Here is a 22,285-nt window from a genome sequence, read left to right on the forward strand (position 1 = left end):
CCTGTAGTCCCAGTTACTTGGGAGGCTGAGGCAGGAGAATGGTGTGAACCTGGGAGACGGAGCTTGCAGTGAGCTGAGATCACGCCACTGCACTCCAGCCTGGGCAACACAGTGAGACTGTCTCCAAAAAAAAAAAATTATTTCACTCTTCAAAAATTGTTAGAAATGTAGTATGTACCTCTCACTGGTAGTGCCCCTTCACCTCCTACAGGGCTAATCTGATTCCACAAATGGAATAAAAGATAGAGGAAGACTTCTTTCAATGTTTAGAGTGGCCCAAAGATAACAAACACAGCCTATGAGCTAGGACCATGAGCCAGGAGCTTTGGGGAACTTACACACGTAAAGTACATCAATGGTTAGTCTATGTCTTATGTTAATTATGAGGACTAAACTCTGATTTTTTATCTTGCCCAAATTCCTATCTAAGCGGTCTGGGGAGTCATGCCCACAGATGGGTTTTATTTAATCCTATATAGCATGATTTACTTTCCAACCTGACTCCAGCATAACATTAGGAGACAAAAGAAGAACATCAAAATATTTTACCCTGAAACATGTTTCTTTGCCATATTTTGAAATGGCCCTGCAAAGCTGTTCTTTGTGGGGGAAAATTTACATCTGTAAAGAATATTAACATAGCTAGAAGACCTTTTTCTTCCAGAACCTCCCAATCCTAATCCTAAAGAGATTAACAAAGAACTGAATAGGAAACATTTGTCACCTATTGTCTCTAAGGGCAGCCACTATTAGACTTCAAAAGAACTTTGAAGTCTTTGTCTTAACCTGAACTTAACTTAACAACTGTCTTTGTCTTAACCTGAACATTCCTTTTCTATCTATCCCAGGTTTTTAGGCAAACTCAACCAGAAAACGTTTAAATTCACCTATAGCCTGGAAGCTCCTGGCTTTGAGTTGTTCCACCTTTCTGGACAAACCAATGTATTTCTAAAATGTATTTGATGTCTCATGCCTCTCTAAAATGTATAAAACCAAGCTGCGCCCTGACCACCTTGGGCACATGTTCTCAGGACCTCCCAAGGGCTGTCACGGGCCATGGTCACTCATATTTGGCTCAGAATAAATATCCTCAAATATTTTACACAGTTCGACTCTTTTCATCGACAATTATTATTACTTATTATTTGAGACAGTGTCTTGCTCTGCCACCCAGGTTAGGGTGCAGTAGAGTGATCATGTCTCACTGTAGCCTTAACCTCCTAGGGTCAAGCAATCCTCCCACCTCAGCCTCTCCAGTAGGGACCACAGGTACATACCACTAGGCCTAGCTAATTTTTAAAATTATTTGTAGAGGCGAGTTCTCACTACATTGCCCAGGCTACTCCTCAAATTCCTGGGCTCAAGGGATCTTCCCACCTTGGCCTTCCAAAGTGCCAGGATCACAGGCATGAGCTACTGTACCCAGCCAAATTTTTTTTGTTGAGGAAACAAGGTCTCCATATGTTGTGCAGTCTGGTCTCCAACTCCTGGGCTCAAGTCTGCTTTGGCCTCCTGAGTACCTGAGACTGAAGGCATGAGCCATTAACTTTTTCCCTTCCCTAAATCTCTTAAGGTAAGACTAACATAAGCAGGTCTCATTCATTCATTTATTCAAATGCAAATGATTACAATATTCAGGCAAATGATTACAATATCCAGGTAAATGATTACAATATCCAGGCATGATACCTAGAAATCAATGGCATTAAAACAGACAAGTCAGGCTGGGCCTGGTAGCTCACTCCTGTAATTCTAGCATTTTGGGAGGCAGAAGCGGGTGGATAACTTAAGTCCTAGAGTTCAAGACTAGCCTGGGCAACATGGTGAAACCCTATCTGTACCAAAAATACAATAATTAGCCAGGCGTGGTGGTAGGCACCTGTAGTCCCAGCTACTGAAATAGTGAGACATTTAAAATAATAAATACAATTTTATAAACTGTCTTATTCACAGAAAGAAATGAAAATGATTCTTAACCATATAAAAAGATGTTCGACTTCATTCCTAATTCAAAAAATCATGAATGACATTAAGAATTACATTGTGATACTACTGTTCACCTAGCAGATTGGCACAAATCCAAGAGCCTGAGGACACTCAGTTGGCAAGCTTATGAGGAAGGATATACACTCATAAACTGCTACAGTAATGCACAATGCCACAGTTCCTATGGATGGGAATTTGACGACATCAGCTAACATTAAACATGCATTTAATTTTTGGTCCAGTAACCACTGCTAGAAATTTATTCTAAAGACTCACTGACAAAAATCCAAAAAGACATACACACAGGCTATTGATTGAAGACAATGGAGAACAATTCAGATACAGGCTTTACCTTGTTTGAGTATACTTTGCTTTAACATGTTTTGCAGATACTGCATTTATTACAAATTAAAGTTTTGCCGTGATCCTGCATCGAGCAAGCCTATCGGCGGCATTTTTCCAACTGCATGTGCTCACTTCGTGTCTCTGTGTCACAGTTTTGTAATTCTCCCAGTATTTCAAAAATTTTTCCATTATTATTTTATCTGTTATGGTGACTTGTGATCAGTGATCTTACATGTTACTACAGTAATTGTTTTGGAGTTCCACAAGCCACACCTATTAAAAGATGGCAAACTCAATAAATGGTGCTGGCTATCCACAAGAGCAAAGACATGGAATCAATCTAAATACCTATCAAAGGGGCCGGGCGCGGTGGCTCACATCTGTAATCGCAGCACTTTGGGAGGCCGAGGCGGGTGGATCACGAGATCAAGAGATCGAGACCATCCTGGCCAACATGGTGACACCTCGTCTCTACTAAAAATACAAAAAATTAGCTGGGTGTGGTGGCGCACACCTGTAGTCCCAGCTACTTGAAAGGCTGAGGCAGGAGAATCACTAGAACCCGGGAGGTGGACGTTGCGATGAGCTGAGATCGTGCCACTGCACTCCAGCCGGGGCAACAGAGCGAGACTCCATCTCAAAATTAAAAAAAAAAAAATGCCTATCAGAGGAAGACTGAATAAAGAAAAGGTGGTACATACATACCATGGAATACTATGCAGCCATGAAAAAGAATGAGAGACTGTCCTTTGCGGGAACATGGATGGAGCTGGAGGTCATTATCATTAGCAAACTAATGCAGGAAAAGAAACTAAATAACACATGTTCTCACTTATAAGTGGGAGCTAAATGATGAGAACACATGGACACATGGAAGGGAACAACACACACTGGGGCCTAATGGAGGGTGGAGGATGAGAGGAGAAAGAGGATCACAAAAAATAACTATCAGGTACTAGGTTTAGTACCTGGATGATGAGATAATCTGCACTTAATCTTAGCCAAAAGGCCAAGAAGCGATGATGAGGAGATAATCTGTACACCAAACCACTGTGATATGAGTTGACCTACATAACAAACAGGCATATGTACCTCTGAAACTAAAAAAAAATGGTTAAAAAATAAATAAGTAAATGGTGAAGGGATAAATGGTAGCCATATGTAGAAGATTGAAACTGAACCCCTTCCTTACACCAGACACAAAAACAAACGCAGGTCGGGTGCAGTGACTCATGCCTGTAATCCCAGCACTTTGGGAGGCTGAGGCAGGCAGATCACCTGAGGTCAGGAGTTCGAGACCAGCCTGACCAATATGGTGAAACTCTGTCTCTAATAAAAATACAAAAATTAGCCGGGTGTGGTGGCGCATGCCTATAATCCCAGCTACTCGGGAGGCTGAGACAGGAGAATCACTTGAACCTGGGAAGTGGAGGTTGCAGTGAGCTGAGATAGCGCCATTGCACTCCAGCCTGGGAAAGAAGAGTGAAACTCCTTTTCAAAAAAAAAAAAATCGTTAAATAAAAAAAAATTAAACTCAATATGGATTAAAGATTTAAATGTAAAACCTAAAATTATAAAACCCCTAATGATAACCCTAAGAAATACCATTCTGGACGTAGGCCTCTGCAAAGATTTCATGACAAAAAAGTCAAAAGCTATTGCAACAAAAACAAAAATTGACAAATGGGACCTAATTAAACTAAAGAGCTTCTGCACAGCAAAAGAAACTATCACAGTAAACAGACAACCTACAGAATGGGAGAAAATATTTGCAAATTATGCATGTGACAAAGGTCTAACATCCAGAATCTATAAGGAATTTAAAATGAATTTACAAGCAAAGACCAAACAACCCCATTAAAACGTGGCCAAAGGACACGAACAAACACTTTTCTTTCTTTTTTTTGAGATAGAGTTTCGCTCTTATTGCCCAGGCTGGAATGCAATGGTACAGTCTCTGCTCACCACACCCTCCACCTCCCAGCTTCAAGAGATTCTCCTGCCTCAGCCTCCAGAGTAGCTGGGATTACAGGCATGCACCATCACGCCTAGCTAATTTTGTATTTTTAGTAGAGATGGGGTTTCACCACCTTGGTCAGGCTAGTCTCGAACTCCCGACCTCAGGTGATCCGCCAACCTCGGCCTCCCAAAGTGCTGGGATTACAGGCATGAGCCACTGCATCTGGCCAAAAGGTGAAGATTTCTTGGAACTGTGGTGCCACCCATGTTTTTGTTTTTGTTTTGAGACAAAGCTGTTGCCCAGGCTGGAGTGCAGTGGTGCCATCTCAGCTCACTGAAACCTCCGCCTCCTGGGTTCAAGCAATTCTCTGCCTCAACCTCCCGAGTAGCTGGGATTACAGGTGCCCACCAACACACCAGGCTAATTTTTGTACTTTTAGTAGAGACGGGGTTTCATCATCTTGGTCAGGCTGGTCTTGAACTCCTGACCTTGTGATCAACCCACCTTGGCTTCCCAAAGTGCTGGGATTACAGGCGTGAGCCACCACGTCTGGACCAACACTTCAAAAGAAGACAAACAGGCCAAACCTGGTGGCTCATGCCTATAATCCCAACACTTTGGGAGGCTGAGGTCGGTGGATCACCTGAGGTCAGGAGTTCGAGGCCAGCCTGGCCAACATGGTGAAACCTCATCCCTACTAAAAATGCAAAAATTAGCTGGGTGTGGTGGTGGGCACCTGTAGTCCCAGGTACTCGGGAGGTTGAGGCAGATGAATCGCTCTTGGGAAGTGGAGACTGCAGTAAGCCAAGATGGCACCACTGCACTCCAGCCTGGGCAACAGAGGGAGACTCTGTCCCAGAAAAAACAAACAAACAAACAAAAGATAAACAAGCAGCCAACAAGCATATGAGCAGATGCTTAACATCACTGATCAGTAGAAAATGCAAATCAAAACAACGACATATCATCTCACATCTTTCAGAATGGCTATTATTAAAAAGTCAAAAAATAACATATGCAGGCTGTTCTGCCTATGGAGGAGCCATTCTTTATTCGTTTACTTTCTTAATAAACTTGGTTTTACTTTCCTCTATGGATTCGCTTCTTACTATTTCTTGTGTGAGATTCAAGAACCCTCTCTTGGGAGTCTGGATCAGGACCCCTTTCTGGTAACATCTTTGTGACAACCATGAAGGAAAGATACTGAGGAGACCCTTGACCCAAAGGAAATAGACTGCAGCACCGACTGGAAGACATTGGAGTCAAGGAAACTTTTCTTTTGAGCTACTTACAGCTTTTAATAAGTAACAGACCAGGTGCAGTGGCTCATGCCTGTATTCCCAGCACTTTGGGAGGCCGAGGTGGGCAGATCACCTGAGGTCAGGAGTTCAAAACCAGCCTGGCCAACATGGTGAAATCTCGTCTCTACTAAAAATGCAAAAATTAGCTATGCATGGGGATGGGCACCTGTAATCCCAGCTACTGAGGAGGCTGAGGCATGAGAATTGTTTGAACCTGGGAGGCAGAGGTTGCAGTGCGCCGAGATGGCACCACTGCACTCCAGCGTGGGTGACTCTGTCTCAAAAAAAAAAAAGGACAAAGAACTACCATTTGACCCAGCATTCCAATTACTGGGTATATACCCTAAGAAAATAAATCATTCTACCATAAAGACACATGCACATGTATGTTCATCGCAGCACTATTCACAGTAGCAAAAACATGAAATCAACCTAAATGCCCATCAGCAGTAGACTGGATGAAGAAATCTTGGTACATATACACCATGGAATACTGTGCAGCCATAAAGAATTACAAGATCATGTCCTTTGTCGCAACTTGGATGGCGCTGGGGGCCATTAACCTAAGCAAACACATACAGAAACAGAAAACCAAATACTGTACATTCTCACTTAGAAGTGAGCTTTTAAGGGAGCTAAACAACAAGAGCACATGGATACAGAAGGGAACAACAGACACCAGGAATTACTTGCGGGTGAAGGGAGGGAGAAGGGAGAAGATCAAAAACCTACCTGGGTACTATGCCCATTACTTGGGTGATGAAATAATCTGTACACCGAATTCCCATAACATGCAATTTACCCATATAACAAACCTGCACATGTACCCCTGAACCTAAAATAAGTAAATAAATACAAGTTGGCAAATTTAACTGACAAATGTTGTGTGTTGGGCTGTTCCACAGACCAGCAATTCCCTGTCTCTCTCCCTCTCCTTAGGCCTCACTACTCCTTAGGATAAACACTATTGAAATTAGGTAAATTAATAACCCTATAATGGACTCATAATAAAACTTAAATGGGTGAGAAGTTGCTTCTTAAGGAAGGACAAAGAAAGTGGTTTCTCGAGATGGAAACTACTCCTAATAAAGATGTGTGAACACTGTTGAAATGACAACAAAGGATATAGAACATTACGCAGACTTAGCTGATAAAGAAGCAGCAACATTTGACAGGGCTGATTCCAATTATTTTTTAATAGAGACTGGGTCTCGTGAGGTTGCCCAGGCTGGTCTCAAACTCCTGGATTCAAGCAACCCTCCTGCCTTGGCCTCCCTAAGTGCTAGGGTTACAAGTTAGAGCTACCATGCCCAGATACCTGAAACCAATTTTGAAAGAATTTATGAGGGTAAAATACGATCAAACAGCATCACATGCTACAGAGAAATCTTTCACGAAAGAAAGTCAATTGATAGGGCAAACTTAACTGTCTTAGGAAATGGGCACAGTCAGCTGGGCGTGGTGGCTCACGTCTGTAATTCCAGCACTTTGGGAGGCTGAGGTGGGCAGATCACGAGGTCAGGAGTTCGAGACCAGCCTGGCCAACATGGTGAAACCCTGTCTCTACTAAAAATACAAAAATTAGCCAAGCATAGGGGCGTGCACCTGTAGTCCCAGCTACTCGGGAGGCTGAGGCAGGAGAAATCGCTTGAACCCAGGAGGCAGAGGTTGTGGTGAGCCGAGATTTCACCACTGCACTCCAGCCTGAGCAACAGAGCGAGACTCTGCGCCCGCGCCCCCCCCCAAAAAAGGAAAAGAAATTGGCACAGTCATAACCTTTAGCAACCACCACCCTGATCAGTCAGCAGCCATCAACATCAAGGCAAACAAAGATTCCAGCTCAATGAAGGCTCAGATGATCATTAGAGTTTTCAGCAATAAAATACTTTTTAATTAAGGTATGTACATTTTTAAAGACATAATGCTATTGCACACTTAATAAACTATAGTGTGGTGTAAACATTTATATGCACTAAGAAAACAAAAAATTAGTGTGACTTGCTTTATTGAGATAATCACTTTACTGCAGTGGTCTGGAACGAAACTCACAATATCTCTGAGGTGTATCTGTATGGAAAAGAATGATACATCTTCATATATGTCCCTGTGCAGCGATCTCCAGGATATATCTTTAAGTAAAAACAGCAAGTTGAAATCAAATGTTTTAGTATACTACTGTTTAATAAAAGGAGTGGGGACACAAATATATTAGTATGTGTTTATATTTTTTTCAATGGAAGGATAAGCCATAAGATTTTTTTTTATATAGATAACACTATGATTATTTTTACAGGCATCTTTTGATCCCAGAAATGTGCTAGCAGTAAGAGCTTCTATATACAGAAGAAAAAATAATTCCCTTTCATCAGTGTAGTGCTGGGGACAGCCTCATACCACTTTTTTTAAAAAATAGTAATCAATGAGAGCACAAGGTAACAGAGTGAGGACAAAAACATGCTGAATTTCAGCAGATAAACTCAATGCAGCATATTTGATTTAGAATTATGACTAAGCTTCACACAAATACAAAACAAAATTAGTTTTTTTAAAATTCCTAAAAATACAAAATACAAGACTGGGTACCTAGTTTGTGTTTTAAGTACAGAACCAATCCAAGTGATTTTAAAACCAGTCATTTGATTGTACACTCGTAAAGGAACAGGCTGAAGAACAAAATAACTTATTTGGTTTATTTCCAAGTTCTTAAGGCAGGTGCAGTGGCTCAAGCCTGTAATTCCAGCATTTTGGGAGGCTGAGGTGGTAGGATTGCTTCAGGCTAGGAGTTCAAGGCCTGCCTGGGCAACACTGCAAGACCCCCCACCTGTATGAAAAAAATTTTTAAAGAATACATAAATTTGAAAATAACATCTAAAAAAAAGTTAAAATATGTTTCTAGCTCAATGAAAACAAGCTTGCTTGTGCCCCCAAATTTCTAAGCATCACATTTACAAAATTCAATCCTCTTGTGCCTATTTTGATTCTTAAATGAACGTACCATTCTAAGTTTGTTAATGTTCAAGAAGAATGTTTTCAAACTGTATTTCTTGTCCTTAAGGGTAAGGAACATACTGCCGGGCGCGGTGGCTCACGCCTGTAATGCCAGCACTTTGGGAGGCTGAAGCGGGCAGATCATGAGGTCAGGAGATGGAGACTATCCTGGCTAATAAGGTGAAACTCCGTCTCTACTAAAAAATACAAAAATTTAGCTGTTCTTGGTGGCAGGTGCCTGTAGTCCCAGCTACTTGGGAGGCTAAGGCAGGAGAATAGCGTGAAATAGCGTGAACCCGGGAGGCAGAGCTTGCAGTGAGCCAAGATCGCGCCACTGCATTCCAGGCTGGGCAACAGAGCGAAGACTCCGTCTCAAAAAAAAAAAAAAAAAAAAGGGTAAGGAACATATTTTACACATGCTTGATTTAATCACTCAACAAATATTTAATGTGGGCTTCTGCTATGAGCCTACCACGAATGAGGCACTGTGCCAGCTACGTCCTTGTTAAACAAAGGCCTCCTTCATCATACATGTTGGTAATGGATGACTGAAGGACGTGGCGTGGAATTGTGGTCTTCCTGACATCCTGCTGCCCTTCTCCCACTGTGATGCCTGAGGGGTTTGGTGGCAGGAATGGACTAACCCATTCCCAGCTCCAGAGATGCCTCCTATTTTAACTCTGTCCGGTTAACCTACCCTCCTTGCCATGATGGGTGGTTAAGATAACCCTGGCCTCAGCAAATTGGCACTGGAATTCCTCTGGAATTCTGTGTTGAGAAATCAACTAGGGATAATGAGAAAGAAACTGAAGGGAGACTTATTTGCTCAGGGGTTCTGGGGAGGAAAGTGCCCTTACTATTAAATGCGGCTGGGCGTGGTGGCTCATGCCTACAATCTCAGTACTTTCAGAGGCTGAGGTGGGTGGATCACTTGAATGCAGAAGTTCAAGACCAGCCTGGGCAACATGGTGAAATTCTGTCTCCAGCAAAAATACAAAATTTGCTGGATGTGATGGCATGCACCTGTAGTCCCAGCTACTTGGGAGGTTGAGGTGGGGGAATCACCTGAGCCTGGGGAGGTCAAGGCTGCAGTGAACTCTGATTCTACCACTGAACTCCAGCCTGGGTGACAGAGTGAAACCCTTTGTCAAAAAAAAAAAAAAAAGCTATTCTGAAACAGAAGAGTCATTCTCAGGTAGCCAGGCTTCCTCACTCAGCATCTCGGCCTTGTTCTCAAAAATACAAAATAGTAGTGCAGCAAACCACCATGGCACATGTTTACCTATGTAACAAAGCTGCACATTCTTCACATGTATCCCAGAACTCGAAAATAAAATTTTTAAAAAAACGAAAAGAAAAACACGTGTGTGTGTGTGTGTATACATATATTAAAAAGCACTACAGTAACAATAAAATACACATAAATCACTGTTAATTCCAAGGCAGGGTTTACATTGTGCATATTTTAAAACCAACAAAAACAACCAGAAACTGGATGCTATTAAGGTATTGCTAATTTTTGTGGTAATATTTACATGTTGGTTATGCTTTTTTTTTTTTTTTTTTTTGAGACGGAGTCTTGCTCTGTCGCCCAGGCTGGAGTGCAGTGGCCGGATCTCAGCTCACTGCAAACTCCGCCTCCCGGGTTCACGCCATTCTCCTGCCTCAGCCTCCGGAGTAGCTGGGACTACAGGTGCCCGCCACCTCGCCCGGCTAGTTTTTTGTATTTTTAGTAGAGACGGGGTTTCACCGTGTTAGCCAGGATGGTCTCGATCTCCTGACCTCGTGATCCGCCCGTCTCGGCCTCCCAAAGTGCTGGGATTACAGGCTTGAGCCACCGTGCCCGGCCGGTTATGCTTTTTAAAAGTCTTTATCTGTCAGGTATACATAGTAAAATATATGCAGATAAAATTATGTTTTGAATTTGCTGGAAAATACTCCAGAATTTTTTTTTAAAGACAGGGACTGAGGGGTAGTGAATGAAAGAATTGTAAACTATTGAAGGTACGCAATGGGTAAATGATGGTTTATTAAATTGTTCAACTTTTGCAGTTTAAGCCATAAAAGCTTTAAAATAATAATGATCATAATAATATATCACATTATGATCCTATATATAAGAAGCTGCCTTGTGTACTGAAGAGCATGATACGTTTCTAAGTGTTTATCAAGTAAATCCATGATAGTATCCAGGTCCCAAGAAGATATATTTGTCTACACATAACACATACAGTCAAGCACGTACTTAAAATGGACTTGAATCTAATTCAACTCTTTGATTTTTACAGCTATAAAATCTGTAGTCTAAGGCTGGGTGTGGTGGCTCTCGCCTGTAATCCCAGCACTTTGGGAGGCTGAGGCATGTGGATCACTTGAGGTCAGGAGTTCAAAGACCAGCCTGGCCAACATGGTGAAACTCCATCTCTACAAAAAATTAGCCAGACATGGTGGCACGCGCCTGTAGGCCCAGCTACTTGTGAGGCTGAGGCAGGAGAATAGCTTGAACCCAGGAGGTGGAGGCTGAAGTAAGCCGAGATCACACCACTGCACTCCAGCCTGGGTGACGCAGGGAGATTTTTGTCTCAAAAAATCAAAAACAAAAACAAAAAATTCAAGTCTAATACATTTATACCTTTGTATTGTGACCTAAGTAGTAATTCTAGTTTTGTTATTTTTGTCAACAATGTATCTTAAAATTGAAAATACCAGCCTAAAGTGGCATCCAAGACCTATTATTCTCAGTTCTTAGAATGGATTGCTCTCCGTCCTCAAATTGCAAGGCCACTCAGGAGCATCTGGCACTTTCTTTCTTTAAAGCATCTTCCACGCTCTCTCTCCCTGCCTCATGCTCCTGGGTTTCTTTCTCCCTCTGGCTTCTCGGATGGGACTTCTTTGCTTATTCAAGTTCTAAGGCTTTATCCTTGGCCCTCTCTCTTTCCTCACTCTTTCTCTCTGGGTTTTTTTTTTTTTTTTTTTTTTTAACTTTTATGCTGAATGTCCCCTTAGAGCCATATTTCTAAGTCATACTTCAATCCACCCTAGACTCCAAAATCAAATAGCTATACCCATCACCAAAAACTTAGCGGGTGCCCAGACGAAATACCTGCCCCACTTCAGTTCTTATTTGCTTACTGGTACCTGCACCCACAAGGAGTCACCCTGCTGCCGTACATCTGGTCACCAGGTACTGGAGATTCTTGCAGTCATCACTTCCTTTCCATGTTCAAAGCTAAAGTCTTAGTTCTAGCCTTCATCCTCTCCTTTCTGATCATTTGCAAGAGTCTCTTAAATGATGAGTACTTCAGAATCATTGCTTCGGTCTGATTGTCTCCCCCAAATTCTTATGCTGAAATTCTAAACCCAATGTGATGGTATTAGATGGCAAGGTCTTTGGGAAGTGATGAGGTCATGGGCAGAGCCCTCATAACTGGGATTAGTAACCTTATAAAATAGGTCCCAGTGAGATCTTCACCACTTCTACACAACAAGCAGGGATCACCTATAAACCTGGAAATGGGCCCTCACTAGACACTGAATCTGCCAGCACCTTGATCTTGGACTTCCCAGCCTCCAGAACTGTGAGACATAAATTTCTGTGATTTATAAACTACCTAGTTGATTGTATTTTGTTAAAATAGCCTGAACTGACAGTCATCTTTCTAAATACAAAATGATTACATGTTACTTCCTTCCTCAAAATTACCCTCTGACTTCCCTGTCTGAAGTTAAGGTCCACACTCCCTTATAGCTCTCAAGGGTAGTCAGCTGATCTCTCCCCACCACTCTTACTGCAATCGCTTTGCACAATCCTGAAATGCCAGTCTGCAGCACAGCCCTCCATCTAACTCTCTGAGCTGCTACACGCCTCAAGATCACTGGCTCTTCTGGTTTTCCTCCTCCTATGAAGATTACATCACTCATTATTTATTCAACAGACGTGTACTGAACTCTGTATTAGGATACAACAGTGGAGATGGACACTACCTAGCCTCAAGGAGTTTATAGCTTGGGGCAGAGGATATTAAACAAGTAAGCTATAGGGTAGGGAATGGGACAGAATAATCTCCCCAGGAAGTAACATTTGGGTACATCTGCATTTTCTTACACTACCATCTCCTACTTCTTCACAAACTTATTTAGAAGTGTCCCTCCCCCCCCTTTTTGGGGGGCATATCTGAGTTTTAAAATGGCTTACGAGGTAAGATTTTGTCCTGTATTTCCTCTTTCTAAAATTCACAGTCCTAGCAAAAACCTAATCAGATTTCAAAGTCAGCATTTCCTAAGCACCCCCACCTCAGCACAGCCACCCTGCCAGGCCGAACTGACCTCTCCCTCCCTCAGGTCCCTGGATACAAGGCTCCAGTTGACATTGGGGCACCCTAACCTTTCCCAGCCTAGCTCTGAGCAGCTTCTGTATGGGCTGAGAATCTCTAAGGGCAGGAACATCACCCTTCCATCTTTAAATGGCCACCAACACAGTACAGGCACACAGTAAAGCCTTACATGTTTGAAGTGCAAAAATTCATTCTTTAAAGGTAAATTATTTAGTACACTAAGCATAAATTTGTATAAACTTCTTGAATAACAATTGTGCAATATCTGTAAAAACTGTAAAGGGCTGGAAGTACCATTTCTAGTTAAGGTTCTACAGAAATCCTAGTAGTGGGCATAAAAAAGCATGTCCAAGGATGTCTTGGCCATCAGCAGACACCTGGGGAAAAAAATTATGGCACATCCTACCATGGTAGAGCCCATCTCCGGTAGTTAGAAAGAGGAGACAGACCTCTCCATACCAATATAGAAAGATGTCTATAAATTGTAGGATGACAGCTAAAATCTTGCCATGCATTTTTTTAAAAGAAAAAAAAGAGTATGTGCTCACAGCACAGGGAAAAATTTCTAAGATACACCCAGACACTTTATTTCTGGGGGAATGAGACTAGAAGCAAAGAGGAGAAACCACCCATTTCTACCTTAAACTTCCTATTACTGACTTCGTTAGAATGTGATGTAATGTGTTTTAAATTTTATTTTTATTTATTTATTTATTTATTTTGAGATGGAGTCTTACTCTGTCACCTAGGCTGGAGTGCAGTGGCACGATCTTGGCTCTCTGCAACCTCCGCTTCCCAGGCTCAAGCGATTCGCCTGTCTCAGCCTCCCGAGTAGCTGGGATTACCCGTGCCCGCCACCATGCCTGGCTAATTTTTTTTTTTTTAAGTAGAGATGGAGTTTCACCATGTTGGCTAGGCTGGTCTCGGCTTCCTGACCTCAAGTGATCCGCCCACCTCGGCCTCCCAAAGTGCTGGGATTACAGCCATGAGCCACCACGCCCGGATGTTTTAAATTTTAAACACAAACACCGGCCAGGCTCAGTGGCTCATGCCTATAATCCCAGCACTTTGGAAGGTCAAGGTGGGAGGATCCCTTACACCTAGGAGTTTGAGACCAGTCAGTGCAACATATTGAGATCCTATCTCTACAAAAAACACAAAAATTAGCCAGGTGTGGTGATTTATGCCTGTGCTACTCAAGAGGACAAGGGGGTAGGATCACTTGAGCCCAAGAGTCCAAGGCTGCTGTGACCTAGGATTGCGCCACTGCACTCCAGCCTGGGTGACAGAGCAAGACTCTAGCTCTTAAAAACACACACATTCACACAAACATAATCACTAAAGTAAAAAGGTATTTTTTTACACGAAAGTGTACATTATTTTACCAGCTTCTTATTTAGGAAACTGAAATATTTTTTAAATTTTGGGCTTTTTTTTTTTTAAGCTGCTATATTCATAGCTTATTCACTGCTATATTCCCTACACCCAGAATACATAGAGCAGGCACTCAGTAAGTATTTGTTGAATGAAAAACTGTTGTACAATCATAAAATCGGTTGTTCAGACGGGAAAAGTATCTAATAACTGCTTCACAAACTCACAGACGCAAAATAAATCCCTTCAGAAGGTATTTTAGGGCTGGGCGTGGTGGCTAATGCCTGTAATCCCAGCGCTTTGGGAGGCCTAGGCAGGTGGATTGCTTGAGCACAGGAGTTCGAGACTAGCCTGGGCAACATGGAGAAACTTTGTCTCTACAAAAAATTTAAAAATTATCCAGGAGTGGTGGCATGTGCCTGTAGTCCCAGCTACTCCAGAGGCTGAGGTGGGAGGATTACTTGAGCCCAGGAGGCAGAGGTGGCAGTGAGCTGAGATCACCCCACTGCACTCCAGCCTGGGTGACAGAGCAAGACTGTCTCAAAGGAAAAAGAGAGAGAGAGAGAGATTTTAACAGTTTAGCTCCCAATCTGGATGAGTTAGCATTTTTTTAAGCAAATATTTAAAGAGCGAACTCGTATCACATAAGCAATCTTCAGACTCTCCCGAATTTGTCCAAAAAAGAGCTCCTTCCACATCAGTTTAATTCACAACCTGGAGTGTGGCACGTGCCTGGTCATAAATACAAATAATAAAAAGATACATAAAGCTTTAGGAGAAAAACACAGCTCGTCTAATAGAAGAAAATCAATAATGGGCAATGAGCCTTAATCATGGTCTATTTCAAAGTGCTTATTTCTGAAGGTAATTAACTTTTAGCTTGAACCAATGAGATCAACTTCATCTTTTCTTTGAAAGCCAACGCCTCTAACAAGCAGCCTTTTTATCTTCAGATCCTAAATGAACGTCCCAAAGATGGTAAGCCCTCCATGACTGCTGACAGTGCTGATGGGAGAAGTGAGATACCTGGGAGAAGGAACAACAAGCAAGGTTTTAGGCTTAAGAGACTTGGATAAAATCTCCAAGAAAAAAAAAAGCCTTGAACAAACTCGAGAGTTTTTTTTAAATTTTTGTTTGTTTGTTTTTAAGGAAGATACAGACTACGTAACAAAATGTGAATGCACTGGAAAGAATTATTTAAATAAATAACTGCCACTATGGAACACAGCTCCCTCTCCCTGCATTTTCCTTCCCAAGGAAAGCACTTTAACAACTTGTTTCCGAACACTTGGATCCAGCAGTCTACTCAATTCTAAAAACCCACCGACTTCCTGGACTATTTTTTCAATCACTGTTTTTCATTCTAAATCTTCCTTTGAGAGGGTAATTTAGTCCCAACTAAGAAAACACAAGGGCCCAAACAGACTGTCACCAAATACCAGTAATATTTAGAGGAGGGAGAGGGGTTAAAATATTCTCCATCAAAGTAATGTAATTGGTGTTTAGCAAGTGTGCGATTGATGTAAATAAAATAACAATCCTTTCAGACTGCCCTGCAATCTTTCTTCAACCCTATCGGTTCTTTAACAACTGTAAGTAAATTCTTCCAAGGTGTACACACACTCAGACATTTCTCCCACTAGCAATGACTGTTCAGGAAAGAACGTTCTGAATTCACTGGGAAATCTCCACCAACCATTCACTTAGTAAACGTGTTACTCAAAGGGCCCATGCCCTGGTCTCTGCCCTCCCCTTCACTCTTGAGAGCAGGGGTCCTGTTTCACATTTCTCAGTGACCACAGTCCTAGGCATGAAACAGGTGCTCTGCAAGTGATTTTGCCATTTCATGGAACTGCACAACTCAAAAAGCAAAATCTTTGGAAACCATCTAAAATCAATGCATGTGTTTAGTTTGGCTAGTAAACAGCTGTAAATTATGATTTAAAAAAAAAGGTTTTCCAGCTGAACGAATTGTACAGAACTTGGAAGCCAGCGTGAACCTGCCGCGAAGCTACTACTGTCTGGACTGAAGAGGCAGCTGTGCCAGAAAGGAACGCAGCCCATCCTGGGCTCCTGAAGGCGGGCGGCGGGGAGAATGGCGAGAGCCCCGTCCGAGGACTGGAGCTCGGCCGGGAGGAGAAGGGTTGGACCCCGAGGGGCTGGGGTGCCCGCAGCCGCCGCGCCCGGGAGGGGCGCCCGTTTCCTTGACAACCGCGCTAGGGCGCAGCCCTTCCTCTGGGCCGGGGGAGGGGAGAGAAAACGAGGGGACCCCCTGCGCCAAAGCGGCGGCGGCCGAGAGTGTCTCCTGGGCGCAGCAGCCGCAGGCCTGGCTCGCGGGGCCCTGTCCGCCCGCGGCCCGCGCCTACCGTGTATCCCCGCTCCAGGTCACTCTCCTCATAGCGAAAGGACGGGATGTAGACCTCCATGGCCGCGCCGGCCAGCCGGCTGAGGGTGAGTTGGGGGCGGGCTCACGGCCGCGGCCGCCGCTCCGCCCACGGCCGGGCCGCCCCGCCTCCCGCCCTGCTGCGCCCGCGGGGCCCTGAGGCTGCGGGCCGGACCCAGGTCCAAGCGCTGACCCGGCCGCTCCCGCGCCTTCGGCGTTCCGGGGGCCGGAAGCGGAGGACGCAGGGCTCCAGGCGCCTGGGTTTCGGGCCTAACGGGCGGTGGAGATCAGCTGGGCCCGAAGGAGGCGGGGCCAGAAAACCTGAGTCTGCAGAAACCGGGAGTGCGCGCCAACGCGCTGGGCGCCGGGACTGGGCCGCACCCCTGCGCTCCCTTCCCTGCGGACTCTGGCTGGAGCTTGATTTGCAGTTTGCTGGACGCCACCATTAACAGATTGCCAGACAGCAAAGATGCCAGACAGCAAAGAGTAGAAAGCGTGGCGCTTTTAACTTTTGTTTTGGTTGGTTGAATTTTTTTTTTTCCCCTCGGCTGTCATTAACAGCGGTGAACCATCCAGCTTTTACCAAGACTCCGATTTCCCTTCGATTCGAGGGTTAGCGTCTCCTGAGTTAGCCGTCGAATCTGAGAATTGTGTGCCACAGGGCTCGAAAGTGAGCCCAAAAGTTGGCCGGTCAATAGGACAAACGCTCTGGCTTCACGCTGCATTTCTAAAATGCCGCGTCTAACTGTGAAGTGCCTTTTAACTATGAGGGAAAAAATGGAAGACAAAAAAAGAAAAAAAAGGGACTGAACCTGCGCCTCGGACCAGGGCCTAGTAGCCTGAAAGTACCTAAAATATTAAGTGTCCCAGCGGGGAAGCTTGATTACCAAGTTAGTCAAGTAAACGTCGAGTTTCTTTTTTAGGTTAGCGCACCGAGGAGAAGAGAAACGTGGACGTGACTTGTAGATTACTGAGAAGTGACCTCAGCCATCCAGGAAAAAAAGTAACCAGTCAGCGAGCTTTCTTGGACCGTAAACAATTGCACTTAACTCAGTTTGTGCTTTAGTGCAGAGGACATTTCAACTTGGCAAACTCTAGAGTTTATGATGGGACCCTGAGCCGTGCAACAGGGATAAGGCAACTTCTCGTTTTAGGAACCCCTGTACATTAGTCTCATCTGAAGATCCGTCCTCCTAACCCAGCACTCATACACTTGCAGCTCCAGGATGTGCCCTTCTCTCAAAACTCCGTGCCTTAGCTGTGCCCTGTGACTACACACCTTTCTTTTACTTCTGGCCAGCACCTCCTGAGGTAACTAACCAGCTCTGTGGTAACTAACCAGCTCTGTGGACGATAAGATATCTATCTGAGTTCAGAGCCCAGCTTGTAGGTTACCTTAAGCCTCTGGTGACTATACATTGTATGTGTGATTTATTTATCTACCCTACCTACTAGGTTTTATGGCAAGTATGCTTTTAAAAACTCGTCATCTCGTGGTTGGCATAGTACCCAACACATAACTTATATAAGTACTCATCTTTACAAAACTAGTGGAATGCAGCAAGTACTATGCTCGATATCACATATTGTTGTCTCATTTCATCTCTATAACAATCACATGGCCGGGCGCGGTGGCTCACGCCTGTCATCCCCGCACTTTGGGAGTCCGAGGCGGGTGGATCACCTGAAGTCAAGAGTTAGAGAGCAGCCTGGCCAACATGATGAAACCCTGCCTTTACTAAAAATGCAAAAATTAACAGGATTACAGGGTGGTTACTCACCCCTGTAATCCCAGCTACTCGAGAGGCTGAGGTGGGAAAATTGCTTGAACCCGTGAGGCGGAGGCTGCAGTGAGCCGAGATCATGCCACTGCACTCCAGCCTGGGTGACAGAGCAAGGCCCTGTCTCAAAAACAAACAAACAAACAACAACAACAAAAAAAAAACAGAACAAAAAACCAATCACATGAGGAAATGTTATGTACAATAAGAGGCAACATGAGTTTCAAGGGCCTCCTATCCTACAACCTGTTAGTAGCCTAGAATATATATTTTGGTAATGGCATGGCTCACCCATTTACCTGTTAGACTTAAGAGGCAGAAATGTCCGTGCAGGTCTGATAAATGGTCCAAATGATACCCATTTGCTGTATTCCACTAATAGCTGTGTATAATTTACTTTTCCCTTGCTGAAAATGTATACAAACTATCAATGTGTGGGTGTGTTCTTGAGGGTCTATTAGCCCAGCCCTAAATGGTAATTGTTACGATTTCAGTTATTATAGATGGCATAATTCAGGCTCACAGAGAATGAGTAACTATGAAATTACTAGCTATTAATAAGAAGAACTAAATTTCTAACCAAATTCTGTGAGTCTTCCAGCCACCAAGGAAGGGGAGAATAGAGCACCAAAGTAAAAGAACATGGCAAATGTATTTTTCTGTTGTTCCTACATTATCTTTTAATCCAACTCTACAATCTGCAACAGGCCAGCTAACAATCTTTTCCTCAAAACATTAATAAAAATGCATGCTAAATACAAATATAAAACATTGAACAGTTAGTATCTATTAATAGAAGCAAACAATTTTCATGAGCAAAATAATAAAATTCTGCTGGAATCTGGGTATAAAATTCTTACACTAACAGTACATTTACTTAGTATTGGGTAGAAATATACTTCAGCAAATTGAGATAAACTGCCTTAAATACTAACATATTGGAAGTTTTGACTATAATGTAAATCAAATTTATTATACATTCAGCATTCAATTATAAGATTAATACATCATGACAAAGTAAGATTGATCCCAGAAATGTAAAGATGGCTAAACATTAGGACATCTTTTGATGTATTTTACAATATTGTCAGATTAAAAAATATCCCAATAGATTCTGACAAAAATTAATGAAACAGTACAACTATTCATACAAATTCTTAGACCAGAAGTAGCAAGAAATATCTTTAATTTGATAGATTAATGTATTAGTCCCTTTTCTGCTGATAGAACAGGATATCACAGACTGGGTAATGTATAAAGAATAGAAGCTTATTTGGCTCAGAACCTGGAAAGTCGAAGAACATGGCCCTGGCATCTGTGAAGGTCATCTCAGAGCAGAAGGGCAAAAAAGCATATGACAGAAAGAATAAGGGGCTGGGCTCACTTCTTTAACAACCTGCTTTGAGAGAACATCAAGGGGGAAGGTTACATTGAGAGAAATGAAGGCTAGAGAGAGGGGACAGGCATAAATTGCAGGATTTAGATGTGATGAGGTAAAAGATTTTCTGGTAATGAAGGAGAGAAGAAATGATAAAGTAGTGAAAGGAAGAAAGTTAAGTTTCAGAAATGATGACATTAATTTTTAGTGTATTGGCAGTTTTTAAAAAAATTACTTCAATATGAGCAGAAATTTGGAAAGAAACGCTATCAATGAGGATTGAATAAAAACATATTGTATACCTACACTATGAATACAAGCTGCGTTTAAAAAGACTGTTGTACAGATTTTTTTTTTTTTTTTTTTTTTTTTTTTTTTTTTTTTTTTGAGACAGGGTCTTGCTGAGATGCCCAGGCTGGAATGCAATGGCGTGATCTTAGTTCACTGCAACCTCCACCTCCTGGGTTCAAGCGATTCTTCTGCCTCAGCCTCCTGAGTAGCTGGGACTACAGGCACGTGCCACCACATCTGGCTAATTTTTGTATTTTAGAGATAGGGTTTCACTATGTTGGCCAAGCTGGTCTTGAACTCCTGACCTCAAGTGATTCACCCCCGCTTGGCCTCCCAAAGTGCTGAGATTATAGCTGTGAGCCACTGCACCTGCACCAGGCCTATTGCACAGGTTTCTGAGTTAAGATAGAAAATTGAAAATACATAACTAATTTCAACCTTCTAGCCCCAGTAAAAATGCAAGTAATTTTTCCCTTTTATTTTTTTAAACCCACAGAGATAGAAAAAACAGGAGAGGAGAGAGCAAGACATTTGTTGGCTGAAAAGCAGATAGAAGGGAAGAAACATTTTTAGCAAAGGAGAAATCTCAATCTTAAACCAACAGCAGGAAAAACAGAACCAACCTGATTTACACAGCACAATACTCAAAAGGTGCCACAAAAGGAACAATAGGTACCTGTAGAATGGAAGGTAATTGGCTAAAATACGGAGTCTTGGTAAAAGCTGAGAATCGGGAAGATCCATTGTTCCCTCTACATCTGGAGAATGTTTCCTCTAGAGAGGGAAAAAGAAACACTCTTTGCATTAGAAGTTGACTGGCCCGCCGAGTGCAGTGGCTCACACGTGTAATCCCAGCATTTTGGGAGGCGGAGGCGGTTGGATCACCTGAGGTCGGGAGTTCGAGACCAGCCTGACCAACATGGAGAAACCCCATCTCTACTAAAAATGCAAAATTAGCTGGGTGTGGTGGTGCATGCCTGTAATCCCAGCTACTCGGGAGGCTGAGGCAGGAGAGTTACTTGAACCCGGGAGGCAGAGGTTGCAGTGATCCAAAATCGTGCCATTGTACTCTAACCTGGGCAAAATGAGTGAAACTCCAAAGAAGTTGACTGGCCCGGCTGAGGGCAGGGATACTTTTATCAAAAATAATTGGAGTCTGAGGGTAAGTGACCATACACATACTGAATAATGAATGCTGACACTCTTATAAAGGCTGGCAGCCACACCTTTACCTGCTAGGCAGGCAACAGAAATGTATTCTCTGGGGGAATCTAATAGCTCAAGGGGAAAAACTTCAGAGATACCAACATTGAAAGTTCCCTACAAATAGTCCAGTGTGATCACTCTTCAGTAATGCTCTAAATTAACAGGCCCCGTAACTACATTCAATGCTTCCAGTCAGCTTTCAAATCCCACTGCTAATCACGAAGAGACATCTATGAAGTAAAATATCTGAAGAAAGCATCTAACATGGAAGAGATACCAAAATAGAAAATTTGGAAGAAACAAAAACCAGGAGGGGGGAAAAATCTTAAAAAGTAAACCATCACTAATATTTTCAGAGAGATATGGGAAGACATTGCATCTATGAAACAAGAACAGGAAGCTGTTAAAAACAGAAACCATCAGAAAACAGAAAAAGAACTCCTAGAAAGTAGAGCCAAATGACAGAGATGGAAAATAAGAACCAAAATCAAATCCAGGTCATCCAATATTCAAACAATGAAAATTCTAGAAAGAGAAGACAGAGAATACAGAAGAAAAGAAATCATGGATGAAATAAGAAAATTTCCACACAAGAATGTCATGTTTCCAGATTGAAAGTCCCCACACAGGATGAAAACAAACACACGCTATTACAAATCTTTTGTTTGTTTGTTTGTTTTGAGACAGGCTCACCCGCAACCTCCACCTCCTGGGTTCAAGCGATTCTTGTGCTTCAGCCTCTTGAGTAGCTGGAACTGTAGGCACACACCACCATGCCTGGCTCATTTTTTTGTCTTTTTAGTCAAGACGGGGCTTCACCATGTTGGCCAGGCTAGTCTTGAACTCCTGATCTCAAATGATCCGCCCACCTTGGCCTCCCAAAGTGTTGGTATTACAGGCATGAGCCATGGCACCTGGCCACTATTACAAATCGTTATGAGATTTCAGAACACTGGAG

General features: G+C 42.9%; 1 protein-coding gene across 2 annotated transcripts in view; it reads right to left on the reverse strand.

The window, feature by feature from the left end:
• SNX24 (sorting nexin 24) overlaps window positions 1–16,929 on the reverse strand; it is a 194,487-nt gene extending 177,558 nt beyond the window's left edge. Inside the window, exons 1-2 of one of the 2 annotated variants that reach the window (XM_030927492.1) lie at window positions 16,655–16,929; window positions 15,162–15,314 (exon numbers count right to left, since the gene is read on the reverse strand). Coding sequence is in view for 1 of the 2 variants with exons in the window: in XM_010361409.2 (XP_010359711.1) it covers window positions 16,655–16,714 (60 nt within the window). In the remaining variant the exon portion in view is untranslated. The remainder of the gene's footprint in view (window positions 1–15,161; window positions 15,315–16,654) is intronic. The other variant, XM_010361409.2, reaches the window with a different exon arrangement.
• Window positions 16,930–22,285: the final 5,356 nt, after the last annotated feature.

Source organism: Rhinopithecus roxellana, chromosome 3 (assembly GCF_007565055.1).
Source record: "Rhinopithecus roxellana isolate Shanxi Qingling chromosome 3, ASM756505v1, whole genome shotgun sequence".
NCBI lineage: Eukaryota > Metazoa > Chordata > Mammalia > Primates > Cercopithecidae > Rhinopithecus > Rhinopithecus roxellana.